Here is a 22,766-nt window from a genome sequence, read left to right on the forward strand (position 1 = left end):
ACATTCCACTTTCGTGTTTTACCGATTCCTATCAAAGCGGGAACAACCAAATTTTTTGTATCTTTCTCTATCTTTTTTTCTCTGTTTAGGCTGCGGCAGCATCGACTGGACGGCTCGGCAGACGGTAGTACAGTCAAAAGCTTTATGACAGCTCAACACGAAAGCGCTTGCCGCTCAAATCATGCAGAGCGGTCTGGCGATGGGCTGGCGCATTCTCGCAGTTTGCACATTTAGCGGATGCACTCCCTGATAGCGCTTGGTCGCACGATTGTCTGCTGCGGTTGTTACGTCACGATATCCGGGAGCGATTGCAGGGAAGGCGCGCGCAGATTAGGCACTTTTTATCGAGCAGCGGAAAATTGTAAGCATTTTCAAACGTTTGTTTTCCGCTGCCCAGTTGGGTGATAAAAAGTGCTCTATCCTCCCGAGATGATATATGCCGTGATAGATCTACCGCCGAAGGAAACTGCGTGATCCAGCACTTTTTTTTTTTTCAGGGAGTGGGTCCGCTAATTATACGAACTGCGAGAGCGCGCCAGCTTCTCCCCAGTGTGCACTCTGCACATACGGAGCGGCACGTGTGTTTACTGTCATATAGCTTTCGAATCCGTGCTTTCGTCTGCACGCCGAAGGGCCGGCTTTCATCCCACAGCGGCGGACGTCCTGTAATTACGGCGTGCATGCGAGTGGTGAGTCTGCATGTTCGAATTTCTACGTTTCTTGCATTGCTGCTTACGAAATGTGTTCACCTTGAATGGGACAAACACTTCGCGCACATAATTGCACGTAGCAAGACTGTGATGTATTTCATCGCCTAGTTTGAATCGTTAGCCCGCACACGTAGGAAATAAACCGCTACTATATTACCCCCCTTTTTGTTCTCTCCTTAGGTCCCCTAACAAACGTCTTTCCTGCAAATACATGAGTGCATTTTTTCCCTAAAGATATAGTCCAGAGTTTGACGGATTACCGTCTGGTCAGGTAAAAGCATGGTTGTGACGATGAAACGTAGGTCACTGACCAAGTCAAAGAAGCGGTTTGACGTTTCGGTACCCCTACGGGTACCTTGATCACAATGAGCATGTGCGTGCTCATTGTGCGTGCTCATTGCGCACATGCTCATTGTGATCAAGGTACCCGTAGGGGTACCGAAACGTCAAACCGCTTCTTTGACTTGGTCAGTGACTTACGTTTCATCGTCACAACCTTCCCTAAAGATAATGTTTCCTGAAGCCTGTGAGGAAATAGGATTACGCCTGGGTGCTTCTGACCATTTCAAGCGCTTAATTGACAATAACTTCGGCTTGAACTGCGTCTTCCAGGGGTGTCGCTGCACCGAGTACAAAAATGTGTGACCCAACTCCTGGTTAACACTGAACAGCAGAAGGTAAGCGGGGACTATTGAACGCAAGTTTTAAGTCGTCACCGCATGTCATTCACATCAAGGTGGGGGTCTATGTATGTTTACGAAGGGAGAGAACATAGATGAATAAGCGAATTCAGGTTCAGGAGCATCTAAAAAAAAGCTAATTGATGCTTTCAGATGCGCCTTATACTCATGTTGTGTAAGTTCTGGGGCGCTATTCTCGTGTTTTGTCTGTTTCGCGTCCTTTTCAAAAGTGTCCGTTTTGACCAAGCCCTGATTGGCTAAAAGCTAACACCCGGATGTGACGCTATGCAAGCACGGCGGAGCTCTGAGCCGGGGCTTCTCGGAGCAGACAATTTGGAACAGACGATTTTTCGTCGCCTTGTTGGTTCGCTGGCGGAATAACACATAAAAGATAGTTTAAAATAGGTTTAGTCGTTTAAAATGTGTTTACAAGAACAATTGCGCAAAAGTCAACCCAAATTCCGCCTACAACTGGAAGTACGTCACAATAAAACGGACGCAAAACGGACGTTTTCAAAACGGACGAACACGAGAGTACCGCCCCTGTATTCGAACAGCGCTATAGGCACGTTGCACCGGAAAGAGGCCGCTGTGGGTGCAGCACTTTTTCTACTAAAGTAGCAAAAGTTGTCTGTAGCGCACGCTAGGGCATCAGACACTGTGTAAAGAAAGACGGCCGTGATGAATGCGTCGGTTCCTCCCTGCCATTTGTGTTATCTGCGATCTTACTGGTCGGCTACAATATCAACAGCTAACGCATTTTCGTCTGCGCCACTCAAACCGTTCGTTCTTCTTCTTCTCGTCCTTGTTATCATGCCGTTACCTTAGATACCTTCGTTGTGTGGGTGCCCGTGCGTGACTCGTGATAATCTCGGCTGTTGCTGTCTAGGACAGGGCACCACCCCCCCCTTACGTATATATAATATGAATGCTACCAACCGAGCCCGCGATATGCGTGGCATCTTTCCTACAAGAAATACCCCCCCCCCCCCCCCCCCCGAACCACCAGTATACAGAAAACGGCGCTGCTGCTTGCGAGGCAAACATCAGAACAACGTGCCTATTAAAATCCTGGATCACAAATGGCTAGGTTGCCGTTTGCAGGTTGCAGAGGCTTGTCCTCGTTGTTGCCCAGCCGCTATCAAAATGATAATATACACAACTGCAGTGATAGCGCAACTTTGCTTTGACGTCGAACTGATGACGAACCTGTTGCTTGCGTCAGCACAAGCGATAACCGCTGCGTCTGCTTATCGCAATGACGAGCGGTTGCGAGAGGAGCACATCGCTGGCGTAAACGACGCAGCCAACGCCTACGTTGCTGTCCTGTCGCCTTTCAAGCGGCAGCGCGTCTATGGCTGTTAGTGCGCGGAACGTTTGGGAGCACTGCAATCAAGGCGCACAAGCCGACATGTCACGTGGTGTTTTTTTTTTTTTTTTTTATTTCGCGGACATCCTCAGTAAGCTGAAAAACACTAATACTTAATAGATAGAAAGACTGAAGCTGTTCATTCGGACGTTTTGCAAACCGTTCTGCAACTTTCTAATTTGGACTTTTTGCCTAGCTTCCTTGGTTTGTAAGTTGGCTAATTAAAATGAACTAATTATGTAATTAAGCAAAACACGAAAAATACCGTGACACACTACATATATGCGTCGTGAGCAACATGCATTTGGTTGCGTTGTCTTAGAGTGTATCGGATTATTTTTAAACTCTGGCTAAGGTTGGCTGAAAGACCGTACATATCAGTTATACGATACTTATCACATACCGTCTATACCAGTACATTGAACAAGAAAAGTTTCAGTTGACAAAACATGTAATAATGAAACGAAAAGTAAAATAATAGTATAAACAAGACCACTCACAGTATACATACAAGAGCTGTACTGAGATTTCGTCTGGTTTTGTGGCCGCGTTTTGGCAGTAGAAGATATTGAATTGTACATAAATGACCTGCCCATATAAATTTGCCCTTATCCTGGTTTTCATATACTAATGGTCTCTTGGCTATGAATTCTTGTCCGCAACGACTAGTACGTGCACTAAGGATCAGTTCTGCAACAGTTGTTGCCGCTATCCTTTTGATTGATACCCCTCCCCCATAAGGAAGTCCCTCTTATACTTATGGTATGATGTTACTTCGTTCAACAGGTCACAGTCATTCGCAAAAACTTCCAGTCTTACTAACCTCTGTCAAAGAATGGTTTTCGTCTTTCCTGTACAAATTCCTATTGGAACTTTCGATTGTAATGAACCAATTCCTGAAGGTGACTCACTTAAGCAATATCAACTACTGTGCTTTCTCTTTCAATTATGAAGACTTGCGATTAACTGCGCAGCCAATAAAGCCGTGAAAACATTTCTTTATTTGGACACGGGTTTCTGTGGCAAGCAGACAAGTGCGCAGTGAATACGGTTTTTGCTGTTGTTGTATCGCACAGTGTCCAACTGATTGTATAGAGTTCGGCTTGCGCAGTCTCCTCGACGATATCGAGACCGCGTGCCTAAGATAAGGCGCTGCTATCTTTTGGAGAGACGCGTGGTTTCTCTTTTAAGCGAATATATTTACTTAGGCCAAGTTGTGACCCCGGATCCCAACCGTGAGGCAGAGATAATTAGGATAAGAATGGGGTGGAGTCAACGGGGCAGAAACTTGGAGGGTCACTAAGGGGGTTCAACTGAAGACGACTCATTCAAGACGACTCATTCAAGACGAACTGAAGACGAACTGAAGACGAACTGAAGACGAACTGAAGACGACAAATTGAAGACGACTCAGCGAGCAATGTAACGGAAGATGATAGGTGTAACATTAAGGGACAAGAAGAGAGCGGAGTGGGTCAGGGAACAAACGCGTGTTAAGGACATATTAGTAGATATTAAGAAGAAGAAATGGACGTTGGCAGGGCATGAATGCGAAGGCAAGATAACCGGTGGTCATTAAGGGTAACAGAGTGGATCCCTAGAGATGGCAAACGTTGCAGGGGACGGCAGAAAGTTAGATGGGCAGATGAGATCAAGAAGTTTTCGGGGATAAATTGGTCGCAGTTAGCCCAGGACCGGGGTAATTGGAGGTTAATAAGAGAGGCCTTTGCCCTGCAGTGGGCGTAGATAGGCTGGGGATGATGATGATGATGATTCTTTCCCTTTGTGCGTTGACATCACAATAGTTTTTCCTGAACCTGTGTTCTCTACTGTTCTGACTGCCCGATTTCAATTTCTGACCTTCGTGCTCCGTCTGCTACAGAGTGATGGTCTTCAAATGATCAACACAAAAAAGGAGTAGCAGTGACGCAGAACGCAGCAGCAGAAATAAGGGTTCGTACGTGATTCTCAAGAATACCGGTAACTTACTACTGCTCTACATTGCCTTTCTGATGGACATGTTAACCTTCCTCACGCGATTTGAAGCAATTCGATCGTGCCATCCTCAGGGTTTCATCAACCATCGCAAACAAATTTTTTTGTCTAAAAATTGCGCCACAATCCACCCTGTGAAGGTGGTTGCAAAGCGAAGCTGTTAACGACCCCACAACGATTAACCAGGATGCGACGTCACTCGAATTCACACACGTGGCTCTACAAGGATTGAAACCGGATACAAGTGAAATGCACTTAACCACACCCTTTATTACTACAAATATGTTCTTTGCTAAGGTTTAACCAATGCATGATTCATGAGTGCTGGTTGATTGAGTTGTATTGGGGAAGCACATCACTGGAAACTGGTTTATCATAAAATAAAAGAAGCGGAACCCGCTTAGACGATCTCACTTTACCGTTTCTGCCGCCGCCGACGGAGGCGACGAGATCGATGGAAGGGACGAAGTGCGGTGCCATGCGTTGGTGTGAGCTTCCTTTACATAACTCCTAGCGCTTGCGCAAGCCACGCATATGGCCACTACACGTAACGCGAGCGGAGCGCACAGCGGCGCGGGAGGTCACGTGACGCTATCACGTGGCATTAAGCGAAAACGCAGGGGGTCAACCCACAGACGTGCTCGGTGAGTGCGCCCTCTGTTTCCCTGTGTCCGCGAGGGCTCGTAGCTCAACCGGTAAGACAATGGGCTCTCGCTCCGTATCTCTATTCGTTCCAGGTTCTATTCCTGGCGGTGCCAGTAACTTCTTTTATTTGTTCGCGGGAGTTTTCTGTTGACACCAACGGTCGCGACAGAACCCTTGGGGGGTAGTATAGGTAAAAGGCTTTGGTTTAAAAAAGCGCGAGCATCCTCTAACCGCACTCACAACTGCTCGCTCCCTGTCCTCTCGCAGCAGCAGCCATGAGGGTCCTGGGCGTGGAGTTCGCACCCCTGAACGTGCCACTCCAGCGGCGGCTGCAGACGTCCGCCGTGCTGTTCCTCACGCTGTGCGTCTTGTTCGGTGGCTTCCTGTGGACCTGGTTCTGCGCCTACCTGCTGCTCTGCACAAACTTCTACTGGCTGACCCTGCTGTACATGACGTGGTGCGTATATTTTAATTTTCCGCTGGCTAAAGCAGTGAGCGCTGGGATTATGGAGTGAATGCTAAGCGGCAACGAACGTTCGCTTCTCTGGGGCTTTGAGAAAGGCTGATGGAAGCGGTACGGTGGATTCGTGAGTCATTTCACTCACTCAAGGCGGATGACGAGTGAAGCGAGTTAGCACATGGCATGGCAGTGACACAGAATTCGTGTGAAGGGTATCAGTAAATTTTATTTCTTTTGAGTGTTGACGGTGGTCGTCCTTAATTAAAGGGGTCCTGAAATGCCTTCCGCCGATGCATGGATGTACATGTAACCAAATAAAGCAATGTATTAGCAATCTCCTCCTGCAAGAATTTTGTTAAAGCGATGAGTATTAGCTGAGAAATCGTAAATCAAAAACTGCGAATTATCGTCGCGCCGTATTTCCTCCTCCTTTCAACTGTTTCTTCGCTGTTGCCCTCCCCTCCCATGATGCTCCGCTCCTCAGCGGTGACGTACTTCCGCTATTGCGCTCCCACAGACTGCCGTCTGCTACGGGCCAGCTCTTTCGGCTTTTTCATCTCTGTAGACACCATGGACACAGGCTGGAAAAGCGAACGAATGACCTGGCCGCATGTGTGCGGCCTGGCCTTGCCCTTTCGCGGTGCACGTAACTGCAGGGCTGCAGTTGGTATCGGCGGCGAACTCGCAGCCGCTTGGGGAGAATCGTGCGCTCGTTCCCTTTGGTGCACCGCGCACTGTTTATCCAAAAAGCGCGGTCTCAGATGTGGCCCCGCTGGTGCCGGGTGTTATTTTGCGGTGGTTGTAATTCCTACTACCGGCGGCATATGAAAAAAGACATTTTCAACCGACACAGAACCCGTGCACAAAACGCGCCGGATCGGATCGCTTTATCAGCGGCGATGAACGTGAAGGCGAAGAGCAAACCAACGCTGCACTCGATCAGCGAGAACCCGTGTTCTGACAAGCTGCACCCATGTGTTGCATTCAACACTGACGGGAAAGCGTTTGTTTGCACTTGTTTGGATAGTCGTAAAATGTCCAAACACTCCGGCCCTCCGCTAGCAGATCAGCCGGCGAGACATTTCGGAAAACATTTGACAGATGGCGCCGTATGCATTAGTGTGTCGCTACGCAAAACTGATGAGACGCTCTACTAAAACTCCCATCGCGGTGTCACGTAGCGGGACGCAAAAATTTTGCGTTTAGCGTATGCAAAGGCCACAAACGCTGTACTAAAACTCTATTAGCAGCAAAATAGCGTGCGTATGTGAAACCGCTTGCGTTTACAAAGCTGCACGCCGAGCGCGTACGTTTCAAACCTAGTGACATCGTTTAAATACACTGGCAAACACAGTGTAACGTAGTCAGATATCAACCGTATGCTCAGGCGACAAGCAAGAGCTTGTTTTATGTGGGGCGGAGATTGCGCATAAAGGCTCGTTCGCACTTGCGACGAAAGCGAGTGAGAGCGGCAGGAATTCCGTCGCTTTGTCGCGCGACGATCGTTTTTGTCGAATGGTCGGGACAAATTTTGGTTGCGCGACAGAATTCCCGTCGCTTTCGCTCGCTTTTGTCGCAAGCGGGAATGGAAAGTTCTGCCGCTGCCGTCTGCTACGCAGCTCGGAGGTAACCGCGCGATCTGCTCGGGCCGGATGAACGCGCACACTCCCGCACGGCAGCTCCCCAAGCGGCAGACGGCCGCGTACATCGCTCCCGGCGCCCGCCTGGAGTCCGCCCTCGGCACACTAGCCAGTATATTTCAGGCACTATAATGGAGGAAAGATTTTTTGCTTCCGATGAACCTAGTTCTTTGCCCCTGTGTTTTTAAATACGTGAAGTGGTTAGCACGTCGTCCTCACGCAGCTCTGTATCGTCGTAGCATCGCTGATTGTCCGAACGAAGCTTGCAGCTAAGCCAATGCAGCGACCGAAGCTGTGTGTGTGTGTGTGTGTGTGTGTGTGTGTGTGTGTGTGTGTGTGTGTGTGTGTGTGTGTGTGTGTGTGTGTGTGTGTGTGTGTGTGTGTGTGTGTGTGTGTGTGTGTGTGTGTGTGTGTGTGTGTGTGTGTGTGTGTGTGTGTGTGTGTGTGTGTGTGTGTGTGTGTGTGTGTGTGTGTGTGTGTGTGTGTGTGTGTGTGTGTGTGTGTGTGTGTGTGTGTGTGTGTGTGTGTGTGTGTGTGTGTGTGTGTGTGTGTGTGTGTGTGTGTGTGTGTGTGTGTGTGTGTGTGTGTGTGTGTGTGTGTGTGTGTGTGTGTGTGTGTGTGTGTGTGTGTGTGTGTGTGTGTGTGTGTGTGTGTGTGTGTGTGTGTGTGTGTGTGTGTGTGTGTGTGTGTGTGTGTGTGTGTGTGTGTGTGTGTGTGTGTGTGTGTGTGTGTGTGTGTGTGTGTGTGTGTGTGTGTGTGTGTGTGTGTGTGTGTGTGTGTGTGTGTGTGTGTGTGTGTGTGTGTGTGTGTGTGTGTGTGTGTGTGTGTGTGTGTGTGTGTGTGTGTGTGTGTGTGTGTGTGTGTGTGTGTGTGTGTGTGTGTGTGTGTGTGTGTGTGTGTGTGTGTGTGTGTGTGTGTGTGTGTGTGTGTGTGTGTGTGTGTGTGTGTGTGTGTGTGTGTGTGTGTGTGTGTGTGTGTGTGTGTGTGTGTGTGTGTGTGTGTGTGTGTGTGTGTGTGTGTGTGTGTGTGTGTGTGTGTGTGTGTGTGTGTGTGTGTGTGTGTGTGTGTGTGTGTGTGTGTGTGTGTGTGTGTGTGTGTGTGTGTGTGTGTGTGTGTGTGTGTGTGTGTGTGTGTGTGTGTGTGTGTGTGTGTGTGTGTGTGTGTGTGTGTGTGTGTGTGTGTGTGTGTGTGTGTGTGTGTGTGTGTGTGTGTGTGTGTGTGTGTGTGTGTGTGTGTGTGTGTGTGTGTGTGTGTGTGTGTGTGTGTGTGTGTGTGTGTGTGTGTGTGTGTGTGTGTGTGTGTGTGTGTGTGTGTGTGTGTGTGTGTGTGTGTGTGTGTGTGTGTGTGTGTGTGTGTGTGTGTGTGTGTGTGTGTGTGTGTGTGTGTGTGTGTGTGTGTGTGTGTGTGTGTGTGTGTGTGTGTGTGTGTGTGTGTGTGTGTGTGTGTGTGTGTGTGTGTGTGTGTGTGTGTGTGTGTGTGTGTGTGTGTGTGTGTGTGTGTGTGTGTGTGTGTGTGTGTGTGTGTGTGTGTGTGTGTGTGTGTGTGTGTGTGTGTGTGTGTGTGTGTGTGTGTGTGTGTGTGTGTGTGTGTGTGTGTGTGTGTGTGTGTGTGTGTGTGTGTGTGTGTGTGTGTGTGTGTGTGTGTGTGTGTGTGTGTGTGTGTGTGTGTGTGTGTGTGTGTGTGTGTGTGTGTGTGTGTGTGTGTGTGTGTGTGTGTGTGTGTGTGTGTGTGTGTGTGTGTGTGTGTGTGTGTGTGTGTGTGTGTGTGTGTGTGTGTGTGTGTGTGTGTGTGTGTGTGTGTGTGTGTGTGTGTGTGTGTGTGTGTGTGTGTGTGTGTGTGTGTGTGTGTGTGTGTGTGTGTGTGTGTGTGTGTGTGTGTGTGTGTGTGTGTGTGTGTGTGTGTGTGTGTGTGTGTGTGTGTGTGTGTGTGTGTGTGTGTGTGTGTGTGTGTGTGTGTGTGTGTGTGTGTGTGTGTGTGTGTGTGTGTGTGTGTGTGTGTGTGTGTGTGTGTGTGTGTGTGTGTGTGGATAGTGCTTCCCATGGTCTGCATTATCTTTCTCGAACGACGGACCACTCAACCTCGCATGGGGTATGTGCAGTGTGCCTGGCTAAAAGCCTTCTCGCTTGCGCGCCAGAGTTGTGACTTGCTGCTCGTCCCCGCAAACCGGGTGTGAGGTGAGTGCCGTATTTACGACGGGCAGGAGGAGGCAACTCATCGTCTGTCAATCGCGGTGCAGACTTGCAACGCATGTTGTGACGTTGCGTTCGTTCAAACGCATCTCTGGATTGTTTTGAAGTTGAATAAAATGTACGCGTCAAACCCGGGCATTCGGCTCAGGGCGTTCTCTGCGATTGCACCAAAGAAGTGCCACGGGACTTTCTTTATGGTACGTACTCACGTAAGATAAAATCCACGTCGTGTTATGGCCGTGTTGCATTCAGTACAAACGGTTAAGCGTTTGTTTACACTTGTTTCGTTTGTCGTAAAATGTCAAAGCACTCCGGCACTCCGCTGGCAGATCAGCCGGCGAGCCGACGCTGAGCAGACGACTCATCTCTTTGCCGGAAGTGCGTGAAAAAGCCGCCCAATAGCAGGATGTCTAGCTCATGATGAACATGTGGGAATCGATGATGTAGACATGTGAAGATGGCGGCGTCCAAAAACACGAAGGAAAGGGTGAGAAAAAAGCGACAAACTTTGCAACAAAAGTGTGAGCTTTCCGCTGCGCGTAAAAGAGTAATACTTGGCACAGGTGACGTTGGCGACCCAATCTAGCGATTGCGCTAGTTCATTTAGTGTGCTCAAAATGCCTTTCAGGGCTCCTTTAAGAAAACATACACGTATCCACCACAGCAATCTTTATCTTTATCTTAAGCCCGGTTGTGTCCACTGCAGGACGAAGGCCTCTCCCATAGGTCTCCAGCTTTGGGGAAGGAGAAAGCACGGGGGGAAGCGTTGCCGCTCTCCTTGGGCTCCCTATGCACCTTCCATGCTACGCCTCCAGGGCGTTGCACCAGGTTCGAAGTGCTGCCTGCCCCGGTGTATAACACCGCCGGATACCACGGGAGGCTGTACTAGATAGGTTGAACAATGCTACTAGGTGAGGCCTCTAGGGACATAAACAGCATTTCCTCACCAGACAAGGATTTAGCAACCATGGTTGACTTCATTTGCTAAAAACGCCCCAATGATTATACAAGCACAGTATCGTCCTTCAGGCACTCGATAGGCGTGGCTGCAGATCTTTGAAAGAGGCCATCGTGCTGCAATGGACACAACCGGCCTTAAGGTAAAGATACATACACCCACTTTTGCTTTGGCTGTAATCATTTTGAAGAAGGTGCCCATTATAACTATTATATTCAAAACGCATATCCCAGTGATTAGACGTGTACGTGACACTTCAACCTTGTAAATGGTGCCTACCGGTAACTAATCTACTGAAAATACGTATCCAAGTGATGAGACGTATGAGGGTGTTATCCAAATCATGTTTTGAACGGCGTGCGACTTTGTGGAGACCGCGCCCACATACAAAGCACGAGCAGACGCACGCACTGCGCATAGAATAGAATAATCACCCAGGCTTTCGCTTCCTTTCAGAGACAAAGCCCCTTAGGGGCTGGGGCTGTTGGCGTCTCCTGTCGTCGTAATCGTCGTCTCATGTAGTCATGGCACCAAAACGCCGGGAAACTCGCTTACGCCTCGCGCTGGAACTTAACGCGTACTAAAAAAACCCCGCGACACTCGTTTACGCCTCGCGCTAGAGAGCTTCGTGCTTCAAAGCTAGGGACTTTGGCAGAAAAGCTGTGTACCTCTACCCCCAAGGGTTTCATCTCCGTTGCAAAAACGCAGCAAATCCGAAGTCGGTAGAAAATGCTTAGTATCGCCGCAGTTATTCAGTCCCCGCTTTACAAAGCCACGCCGAAGACGATCGCCAGCGCAACCTTTTACTATGCTATCACCCCCTCTCACGCATTTATAGACTGATTTGCAAGTGATAAACTGGTTCACGCATTTATAAACTGACGGTGCCACCATGTTGGTCAACACGTACGTCCGTGAGACTCACGTGGGCCCTTTGCATTCTGCGCATGCGCACTGGTCACCCGTGAAATTTCTGCGTTTAACTGGAGCTTCTAGGTACGCGAAAATAAAATTGCCTAGTATTTGGCATTCGTTGTCATGAAGTGGTACTCTATATAGCGATTGCGCGATTTAAATGGCGACATAAGCAAGTCTATTTAGGGCCCAGTGTAGAGTAAGCTACACTGGCCGAGGTTGTGCAGTTTCGCGTGAACCTGGAAGGGCCGTGCTGCGCTAGTGCGAGGAGCATTGGATTAAATTGAATTGGATTGGATTTGGATTCTATTAAATTAGATTGGATCCAATCCAATTGGTGCTCGGGTGTGTAGAGAATTGGGTCTGCACATTCCAGAGGAGTGACGTCATAGCCGCGGCAGACGCACTGGCGCCGGCGCGTGCCCAGCTGTGAGACTCCGTTGCGCAGTATCCAAGTCTGACGCTGCGCCGGAGCCACTTGATAGGCGTTTCGCGTGGCTCCTGGAGAGCCGTGCTGCGCATGCGCGAGGAGCAGTGACTGGACTGGATTGGATTGGATTGTTGAACCTGAGCTCACGCTACGTATATCCTGGCATAGCCGAGCTGAGCCACTGCTAATTTTTAAGAGCGAAGTTGTTGTTTGTCCAGGATTTCATGGGACGAGGCGTGGCAACGCGGGAGCAGCGATGTGGAGAGGGCGCGGCCTGGCGAGGGGAAAGCAAGCGCTAAGTTCACGTGCAGCGTGTGAGAGGAGGGAGAGCAAGCAGCAGAGGTGGGCAGAGTCAAGGAAAAAAGGTCAGCAGTCGGCCATTTGGAGAGCGCGCGTCCTACAGATGGTTAGGAGGAGCGCGCATATGTGGACGAGTGTGCTGTGCGGTCGTTTCTGGAGTATGCGGAGAATGGGTAAAGTCTAAGGTCACGCGCTCTCCGGAAGAAGTCTCGTGCTGGAAGCGCCAGCCAGAGTTGGCGCGCTAGCGTGCGCGAAGGGGAAGAGATGTGTGTGTTTTTTAGGGGTTTGGCTTTCTCCGGATCCCCTGGCCTGTATCGGATGTATCCACTGGCGAGGCGCGCATGCAGGCAGCCATGTGAGTGCGCCGTCACTGGTTACGTCGGGATCCGTGGGATGGCGGTACTTGTCCGTGCTACGTACAAGAAATGTGTGTTGGACGTTCCAAACTCTACCCCACCGAACGTAAAGTAATGCTTCGTCTCCAATGTGAGAGCAATTACTAACATCTCTGTTGACACCACCGTTGAGAATCAGGTTGAGACGGAGCAGACGACACCACCGGTGTTTTTTTTTTTTTTCTGCGGCGTGTGGGCGCAGCGGCACAAACCATGTCCGCGGTGCATCGGCCATGTCCGTGGCCATTTCCAGTGTTGCCAAGCGAAGAAGTTGACAGCTAAACTTTCCTGTGAATACCATCTATACGCACGAGATAGGACAGCGAAAGCTCCGCTTCAAATGGCGGTTAAAAAGAACCACACGGTCATGGGCACAACATTCCGGCCCACATGCAGAACAGTGATGTGCACGCGGTCTAAAACAGTCGTTAGGTGCGTCTGCGGTGCGCCTTATCACAGAGGGTGTGTGTATCTTCGGCAGCACGTTCACCCTCAAATACCACTTGTACCCACTCTTTCCTTCCGCGCGCAAATGCGAGCAGGTACGTGTACGACTTCAAGACGCCCAAACGGGGCGGCCGCCAGAGCCACTGGGTGCGCAGCTGGCGCATCTGGTCCTACGTGCGCGACTACTACCCGGTGAAGCTGGTCAAGACGGCCGAGCTGGACCAGGGCAGGAACTACATCATGGGCTACCACCCGCACGGCATCATGTGCATGGGCGCCTTGTGCAACTTCGTCTCGGAGGCGAACGACTTCGGCGGCCTGTTCTCGGGCATCCGCATGTGCAGTCTCACGCTCAACGTCAACTTCGCCCTCCCCGTCTTTAGGGAGTTCCTGCTCTGGCACGGTACGTGCGGGGACTCTCGTACGTCTCTTACACCGTAGGGAGGATGGAGTTTCTTATCATTATACACGTCACTCTATGCTTGAGAGGGTTTCGTTGAGACGGTGATATCAGAGAGATTTAGCATAGCGGCTAGCGACTAGCGTACACTAATGCTACGGCGGCCCGTGCCGGGACCCAACTGGGCCGGTGCGCATTCGTTCCACTGAGGCGAGACCTCCTCGCCCTCTCCGAGCGCGAATGCGCAGTCGGGTCCCTGTAGCCCGCCGCCGTAGCATTAGTGTACACTAGCCGCTATGCTAAATCTCTGTTACATATGTAGTGCGAGCTGGCTACATTAGCGGTGACGGGGCACTGGTAGCCTCCGAGAGGCCCTGCAATTCCTGTGGGGTACAAGTCATGAAGAGGAGGGCAGATCTTTTCTGCTGTGGTTTTATTCAGCCTTGCGATTCGAAACCACCAATATCACTAACATTTTGCTATTTTTTGCTGTTTAAAGCGCGAAACAAAGCAGAAAACAATATTGTGGTTGATTCCTCGGGCATAGGAAACGGTAAAATACGAAAGTGCCATGTGCAGCGAAATCTGCAGCCGAGCATGATTTGAGGGTAGGCGGCTGTCTTGTGGGTGTGCTTGGCGAGCGACGTCATGCTGGCGGATTGCTTCGCAAAGGTGTACTGGCATCATTTCCGGGTCGGATATGACGTCAGTGAAATCCTGGTGTATCTCGGTAGAAAACACGCCTGTGTTAAAATATAAAACCCGACAACGAACAACCCTAAGTATAACGTACTCTTCAGTACTAAAGGTTGCTTCCCCGTAAGAAGACCCTGTGTGCAGGGGTGCACTCTTTACAGGCCACTTACTTTGTTGTACTGCTGTCACTTCCGTGACGGTGTGACATCGGAGAAGTCTTTGTGTATCCGGGAAAAACTTTCGTGTTAAAATCACGAGTCCCTGGGGGGAAAATGCTATACTGTGGCTCGATCGCTCCAAAACCCACGATTCCACCCCTCGGCTCGCTTCCGAGCCTTCCCCTTCGTTGGCAGACCGATCTATGACCTCCAGCGACGTCATCTCAACATGATACACCGATGTCCTCGCCCACTATAGACTGAAGCGCCGCATCTACCCTTCCACCACACCCCAAGATGACCAGAGGACGCCACTAACCCTCAGTCACCTGTGAACTAGCACGAGCCCCCACGGAACACTACTCCATGCCATCCAACCAAGAACATACACGCTGACTTGTCAAGACTCCCCCAAACCCAATACACTTTACCATAAGGTGCGGGAGTACCGACAATCGCCATCATTAACACCCCTACCAAAATCCACCCTAGAGCAGTGATAGGACCAGCTAACGAGCTCACGCCCTCGAGACCAGCAACGATCGGTCAACAGGGCCCGCCGGGAAGCCAAGGACCAGGGATTCCTGGTCTAAGGAGGCCTCCTACAAAGGAACTCCTACAGTTCAATAAATGTTTATTTCCCTCCACCCTTGGGCTACCGAGACCGAACAGTGCCGCTGTGGGAGCAGCTGCCCTAAAGAGTAGGGGAGCTCCAAGCAAACAGTTGGCGCTGGATGCGCAGAGGAACCTCTATACCGCGCCACCAGCCGGCCCGTGTTTGTGTATACAGATGGTAAGAAGCACGTGAATGTTTGTCCAAACGGGCCCATAGATGGGCGCCACGCGTCATTGGCCCCTATATACGGGATATGCAATGGTAATGCGCGACCCAGCGGCGTGTTTGACAAACCAGGATGCTTAGACGCACCCCAACTTGAGTGATCTACTGGTTCGATTGTAACACTCCTTCTCTTCGCAATGCAGAAGGGCCCGAACTCGTGCACAAACAAGGCATGGGGACCCAGGAGACTCCCGCATACCTAAACGATACATCTTTCACGCTTAATCTGTTGCATTCAGCAGGTTAAACCATTCCCGTAGGAATTTCCGCTTCTGGCGGACTGTATCCACTCGCATGTAGTCAGAGTAATGACTGGTTTGTTTGTTCTTCTCCGCCACGTACTTTATGAGACCAGTAGAAACTGGGTCGTTTGAAATATATTCGCCTAACAAAATTTTGTTTAATTAAGACATCGTTTCTCACCTCTGTCGTCGCCTGCACAGGTTTGTGCTCGGTCGACAGGGACAGCCTGCAGTGGATCCTGACCAAGCGGGGCACGGGAAACGCTGCCCTCATCGCCGTCGGGGGAGCCCAGGAGTCGCTTGACGCCCACAAGGAGAGCAGCGTGATCACCCTTACCCTCAAGAGCCGCAAGGGGTTCGTCCGACAAGCCCTGATGTGTGGGTGAGGGGTGAACACTGCCATTTGCTACATCCTGATGCACACTGGTAAAATGGTAGCGATGACATTAGAACAACATGGTAGAAAATGAAACCGCACGCAGCTAAAGAGTCGTCCTTATTGCTGTGCTTTAGAGGGAGCCTGTAACACTTATTTTCAACAACGAACATCCTACCGACATTGCCTCGGTCGGCACCGGTTCTCCGCCCTGAGTCGTCTGCCCTTGATGACTTCACGTTACCTCTTGTCCTCCTGTCTTCCCTTTCCCCTATTTCGTGTTCGTTACCACCTTCTCTTTTAAATGCGGAGCATTTCTTAGGCTCGCGATGTCACTCGTCGATGTCGGCGCCGTCCACACGCTCACTGCGCATGCGCGTCACGTCGAGGTGCAGGTGCGCGTCTCTCCCCCGTACCCTCCTCGCTCTCAACAACAGGTGCGGTGGTGCGGGAGGAGCGCGTGTACCCCGTGCGCTCCGTCGCTCTCAACAACAGCTGCGGCGGTGCGGGGGGAGCGCGTCTGTGCGCGCATGCGTCGTAGCTACCCGTGCGCTGCGTCGCGCTCAACAGTAACGGTGGCAGGGCGTGTACACGTGATAACGACGTGGTGGGTGCGTGGAAAGTTCGCGCGCTTGTGTACGGAAGTGTGCGCATGCGCGTCTCTCCCCCGTACTCCTCGAACGCGGGCGGTGTGTATATAAGCAGCGGAGCGCGCGTTCGGAATTCGGTCAAGGGCGTCTTTGCTTGGCTTTCGCTTGACTTGACGCTTTGCTTGACGGCACCAAGCAATAAATACACTTTAACTTTTACTCCTTGCCTTCGCTTCTCCTTCATTCAATAAATAAGAATAATAAAGACGAAATAACAATTAAGCATTCCCAAACCATACCCAATTACGCAACATTCACGCGATACCCCCACCACTCTGCGACGCATTTACTCGAGTTCCCCCCGTGGGAAGATGCGGGCGGGTTTTTTTTTTCTAATTCCCCCGCACATGTGTTAGAATACGACATGGTGTCTAACGTCATAATAAATGCATTCTACCCCTTCCACCACCGACCATTTAGAACGTTCACTAGAGATGCCTGCGAGAAATGAGCAATGTGTTTGTATTCTGGTATGCTTATGCTAATGGCTAGTGTCTTGACACGATCGACTGACTATATGCTTCGCATCCCCCAACAAAAACCTTGGGGGGTCCCTTCCAATTATTTACGATCACTTTGCAATACCGATCCAAGTGAATCTACATTGCGGTTGTCTGCCGCCATTTACCTCTGTGAGGATCATCCCGGACCACGTCGCCACTGTGCCAACACTGCGGTGAGCTGAAAACATGCAGCATCTGCTCTGTGAATGGGCATGCTGTGAATGGGCATGCTCTGTGCACAGACTGTCTTTTGCAGTGTCTTGGGGACTGCCGCTTCCCGCAGACATTCAACTGGAGGACGTCTTAGCATGTCCCAAGCGGGCTTTTCGGGCTACAAAAGCTCTGATCGCAAACCTGCAACGCACAGGCCGAGACCAGTGTATGTTAATATTTGAACGTATCTGTGCGCATCAACTTCTTCAACGTCATCCACATCCCCTTTCTTACGTCATCATCTGGCGTAGCAAGTTAGGCATTTTAGGCCGGCTAACATCGCCACACCTTATGATGATGATGATGATTGCTATTGGTTTCCCCTTTGAAGCGGGGTGATAACATGTCATCTACCAAAAAGGACTAATATACCTATATTTTACACTCTTGGTTTAATACTAGCGCTGGTTAGGGCACGCACAAAAAGCGTATTAGACACAAAATACTTTTTTTCTGTTACAGGTGGTAACTGTCTTAGGCAGTATTCCCCTCTCTGCTTTCGTCAACCAGCATTCTAATCTTCTTTTCGTCACCTCGACAGCCTTGAAGTTAATTTCCTCTTTGCTACCCTTAAATCCTGGGGCTTCTGGAATTCGAATATTTCCGTCATGTAGATTTGGATGGATATCCTCACATTCTAACACTATGTCCCGCATAGTTTCTGTTTCTTTTCCGCAGACCACGCATTCCCCACCATATTGTCGCAAGCAACCTGCTTTAGCTTCAAAAAGCAAAGCACTGCCCTGGGAATTATCGTAAAAATTTTCCTTTCTGGTGTTCGATTTCTCAGCCCTGTACATCTCCAACGAAGTTTAAGGTTCCATTTTGTCTCTCCATTTATTCGTTTCCATCTGCCTTGCCTTTTTTTTTTGGTTACGTTGGCTCTTTTGCATTCTCCACTGTTCTTTCCGTATTTCATCGTTAGCCTTCGAGTCTTCCTTAACCACTGCGTGTCCGCGCTTTTCTAGTACAGGATCAAGCGGATCAAGTATTAAAGCTCGTTATCTCTCTCTCGTTCTCTCTCTCCTGTGCAGCGCTGACCTGGTTCCGGTGTTCTCATTCGGCGAGACCGACCTGTTCCACCAGGTGAAAAACCCTCCAGGATCCACGCTGCGCTCGCTGCAGGAGAGACTCAAGAGTCTTACCGGGGTCGCCCCACCCATCTTCTACGGTCGAGGAATCCTGCAGTACACCTGGGGCTACATGCCCTTCCGGGAAAGAATTGTCACCATCGGTACGTCCGCACATCCGGTGCACTCGGAAATAAGTTTTCCGTACGTTCCTTGTGTATCGTATGTACCGGGACCCGACTGGGCACGTGCGCACTCGTTCAGTTATAAGGTGGCTTAGCTCCGCTGACGGGCCGTTCCGATGGGGTGCGGCCTTCCTCGCCGTACCCGCGCGTGCAGGCGCAGCCGAGTCTCTGTATGCACAGTACACACGGAACGTACGTAACAGACGATATGCTAAAACCCTGTAATATAGAGTTTTAGCAGTCCGCATGTTCCGTGTTGTACGTGGTAACCATGTTGACCGGGACCCATCTGGGCACTGGCGGATTCGTCGCGGTAGGGTGGGGGGGATTATTTCCGCGGACCAGCGCTCGCCATGCCCGTGCATTCGTCACGGTGGGGTGCGCCTCGTCCCCTTTCCCGCAGGCACAGTCGGGTTCCGGTCGACACGGTAACTACGTAAACGACGGAACAGATGGACTGCTCTGTTTCGTTTGACTCCGTGAAAATCGAGCGCAAAAAAAAAATCAATAAAAATTGGCTGGTAGCTTTTGAAAACAACGGTCAAGGAGTCGAGGAAGACTACACTCGAGATGACGTCCTCCCAGATAATCATCTTTTTAAACCGAATGTAGGGGAGTAAAATACTTGCAAGCAAGCAAGCTATTTTGTTGGTACTGAAAGCCTGCGTGCGTCTTGGTTTGGACACCTCATCCGACCAACGTTCCGTAGAATAAATCCGCAGAGGGGCTAGGATAGTTCAACGGAGCTTACAGTGCGCAGGGTACGGCAGTGTTCCCATATGCACGCAGTCATTCTTTACTTGGAGTTCTTAATTTACTTGCTAACCAATTCGTCTCTACATGTGTGGGTTTCTAGCCAACCGAGAAAAGGGCTAGCGCCACCTATGAACGAGCTGGAGCAGGTCCTCGAGGGTGGCACAAATGCTTACGTATTAATGAAATCATTTATAAAATCAATGACAAATGTGATAACCTATCTGATGGCATAGGATGACCCCGAAATCGGCGAACAAACTAAAACCCTGGAAAAAATGTTTTTTTTTTTGGTGGTATGGTTCTCAACCATAATATGTCAATTTTTGACACAGGTGTTTTATGCCCGGGTGCACCGAGATCTCACCGGCGTCATATCCGTCACGGAAATGACACCGCCAGAAAAAGTTCCATTGACGCGCGGCTGCGCTAGGAGCCGAGCCCTGAACTCTCTTGCCGCAACGGGAGGTACACAGCGCTCGGGCAATTGCGCTATGAATTCAAGCGCCAATAGGTCTACGAACGCGCCTTATATATTTCCCACCACCTTCTTAATTCTGATGGTGCTGTCGTCTAAGAGAGGCGAATCGAAGTAGTTCATCATGACGCTAATGTGCGCCGAGAAGTTGGCGTCTCTATGCCTGCGTCTTCGTGCACGCGGGACGCGGGTGAATTAAGGTATCCCCCGCCACCTACTGCTTTCGGTTTTGTTTCGGTTCCGTTTCGTTCGCACGGTTTTCAAGGGGCTGTGGTTCCAGTCGGATTTACGCAATGTTTCGGCTCGTGCAATCCAGTGTCTAACGTTGATTTGTCTAACAGTGCCTACCGAAGTAATATAAATAGCGATGCCCAAGTTCATATGGATGCATAATAAACATTTGAATGCTCCTGTGAAGGCACATTTCACTTTCGCGTTTTGCCGATTCCTTTGAAAGAGGTATCAACCACATTTTTTTTTTATCCTTCGAGATGATGTAGGCAAGACAAAAAAGCTGTGCAAACAGCTTGACCAGCTCCCCCCGCCCCCCGAATGTGCAGCACAATATGGCACGTTCAAGTTTTAAGCAGCGTACTGGCGAAATATGAAACAGCATGATCAAGAGACACACCAAAAATAAGAGGAAAACAAAGAGCCAGCAGTTTTAGCAGTAACATGAAGCGCGCAACAGTCTCGGTTACAAACATGTTTTTGCGTAGTCATCACAACAACAGAGAGCGCGCTAAATTGCCGATGACACACATATTTCCATAAGTTCGGGGGAAAAAATCAAAATAAAAAAATGGCTGAAGCTTAGTTCAGGTAAGCTTGGATATGCAAAGCAAAAGCTTGGCTTAGTCTGGATGAGTCTTGGTTTCCCTTGGTTAACCTTTGATGTAGCTGTATTGCCGGCCACGGCTCAAAGATGTTCGGTCCCGTGCAACGCTCACAGGAGGAGGAGGACCGGCCTCGCTTTCATTCTCAGCGAAGGCGGCGCGAGATGAGTCACATAGCCCGAAACGACCCAGAGGCGCTTGCGTGGGAGGCTGCGGGTGTGTTCGGTTGCCGATCAGCTGAGCGGCCGCTCCCGTCGCGGCCGCCGCCGCTACGTGAGCAGAACGACCCGAAAACGAGGCCACGAGGCCTTGTACGCAGCGACAACAGCGGGCCCGGCTAATCACGTGAATCGCTTCGAGGAATGTGTCGCCGGGGTGCGTCTCCGGTCAAAAGGTTAACTTGCGCCTCCTCCGCGAAACCGCTGGACGAAAGTAGCAGAGCTTTGCTTTAAAAAATCAAGTAACGGTTCAGTTCGGAACGAAGAATCTATTGCGGTTACCCCGCGTAGGCACGGACAAATGAACTACAAGAAGCGGCCCCTTGATTCTGGAGAATTCCTCTGGAGGGAAAAGAAGGTCCGCAATTTGGTGTCATTTCGATGTTAATGTCGTTTGTGGGACAAACATTTAGCAATTTCGGAAGTTTTTGTTTCAGCATGTGGGTTCCGTAATAACCATAGACCTGTTGCTCATCATACCCAAGCCCGTGATTCTCTTCCATGCTATGGTGAGAAATTTTGACCCTATACGGTCAGGTGCCGTCATTATGAGTGGTAGGAGATACCCAATACATTTTCTGGGCCTGTAAATGTAATCCAGTTCCAACCCCCAACCGTATACCTGAGAGGACTGGAAGGCAGCCTCACGACTTCGGCCCCACAAGAAGAAAGAATGAAACCAGTACGAGTTGCTCGAATGTCACTGCTCCCGTGGGCCTTGACGTGCGCACTATGGATAAAACAATGTGTTCCCTTTTAACAGCGAAGCTGTTAAGCGAATCGTTTGTGTATGGTGTCCGTGGTCTTAAAAATACCGATCGCTCCTGCACGCGTGCCTCGGGCCCACGTTCGTCAAACGAAGCATACCCACTTAGGGAGATTGGCCAATATTGGCCACAAAAAAACTCCAGTGTTCGCCGTATCGTGGAAACACTTGCTCAGGACGAGAAAGACACGCCGTAGCGTACGCCCCTCGTTCGTTCGTCCTCGTGTCGCTGTGAGCATGCGCTCTGTACAGTAGAACGCTTGAATGTCGAAGCCGCCGCAGGTGGTCATTGACTCCACATGGCCCGGCCGCGGATAGTTCGCACCGCCGAGGGGGAAGAGGCCGCCTCTCTGCTTCGAGAGGCCCGGCGTGCAGAGCATCCGCTAGGGAGGATAAGTCGCACTTGCAGGGTGGCGTACGAAAACGAGCTCACTCTGGCCTTTCTCAACACACAAGCTCATTAAAATCCTATGCCACCGACGTCAAGTACGACACCACAACGATACTAAAAGTAAATTTTGTATCCGTCAGTGATCACCTACAAGAGCTTCGCCATTCAAGTCTTGCGCGTGAGCCCGAGCTTCCCAGAATTTTGATTGTAAAGTATGCGCAATCGACCGAAGAGAACACACGATACTCCCAACATTCCACTTCGCTGTTTTTCTGTCTAACTTTGCAGTGGGCAAGCCCATTGGTGTGGAGAAGATGGAGAACCCTACCCAGGAGGACGTGGATGTGCTGCACGAGAAATATGTCGCTTCGTTGATGCAGTTATTTGAAGACTACAAGTCGCAATATGACTCCAAAAACCGAACGCTCAGGATAGTCTGAAGGGAACACTGATTGCATCCCACTACTGTATAGCCCAATGTCATTTGTCACCATAACGGTGGAGCTAAGACGTCATCGCCCACCGCGGGCACAGTCCACAGTAACCACGGCTGTTGATCAGTCTCATGCCGCCATGACGAACTTCGTCCCTGCCCCTCGCGCGAATAAACTGCACTGCTCATTTTCATTTGGGTAAAGCCGTAATCCTCTCTGCCTGCATAGTCTTGAGATCTGTTTATAATTTTACGTTTTCTACTTTCAGGAAATAGACGGGCATTTCTTTCTTGCATTCTCGTAACTTTGCAACGGATGAATTACTGTCCACCAAAACGCCAGAAGTTACAGGTACGGTTACAGTTGAACCTGGATGTAACGAGGCTCTATGTAACAAATTCCTCGATTTAACGAAGTTTTTCA

General features: G+C 50.2%; 1 protein-coding gene across 4 annotated transcripts; it reads left to right on the forward strand.

Moving 5' to 3' along the window:
- The first annotated feature begins 439 nt into the window (after positions 1-439).
- LOC144177890 (2-acylglycerol O-acyltransferase 2-A-like) lies at positions 440-22,534 on the forward strand. Of its 4 annotated transcripts, XM_077705483.1 has the most exons (7): positions 440-689; positions 1,323-1,387; positions 5,667-5,856; positions 13,229-13,536; positions 15,672-15,852; positions 18,247-18,446; positions 22,198-22,534. In XM_077705483.1, the coding sequence occupies exons 3-7, from the start codon at positions 5,675-5,677 to the stop codon at positions 22,347-22,349; spliced, it is 1,023 nt and encodes a 340-aa protein (XP_077561609.1). In that variant the 5' UTR covers positions 440-689; positions 1,323-1,387; positions 5,667-5,674; the 3' UTR covers positions 22,350-22,534. The 4 variants fall into 4 exon arrangements, with proteins under 4 accessions (XP_077561609.1, XP_077561610.1, XP_077561608.1 ...); XM_077705484.1 differs by lacking the exon at positions 1,323-1,387 and having other exon boundaries at positions 5,670-5,856; XM_077705482.1 differs by lacking the exon at positions 1,323-1,387 and having other exon boundaries at positions 442-689.
- Positions 22,535-22,766: the final 232 nt, after the last annotated feature.

The sequence above is a fragment of the Haemaphysalis longicornis genome, unplaced genomic scaffold (genome assembly GCF_048455015.1).
Source record: "Haemaphysalis longicornis isolate Haplotype H1 unplaced genomic scaffold, Haemaphysalis longicornis Haplotype H1 scaffold_33, whole genome shotgun sequence".
Taxonomy (NCBI): Eukaryota; Metazoa; Arthropoda; class Arachnida; order Ixodida; family Ixodidae; genus Haemaphysalis; species Haemaphysalis longicornis.

What these genes read in the sequence shown, in the direction of transcription:
- LOC144177890 (XM_077705483.1), top strand. Translation starts at nt 5,675, where the DNA reads ATGAGGGTCCTGGGCGTGGAGTTCGCACCCCTGAACGTGCCACTCCAG. An exon ending in GGAGTTCCTGCTCTGGCACG is followed by an intron (nt 13,537 to 15,671) that starts GTACGTGCGGGG and finishes TCGCCTGCACAG; the next exon opens with GTTTGTGCTCGGTCGACAGG. An exon ending in GGAAAGAATTGTCACCATCG is followed by an intron (nt 18,447 to 22,197) that starts GTACGTCCGCAC and finishes CTAACTTTGCAG; the next exon opens with TGGGCAAGCCCATTGGTGTG.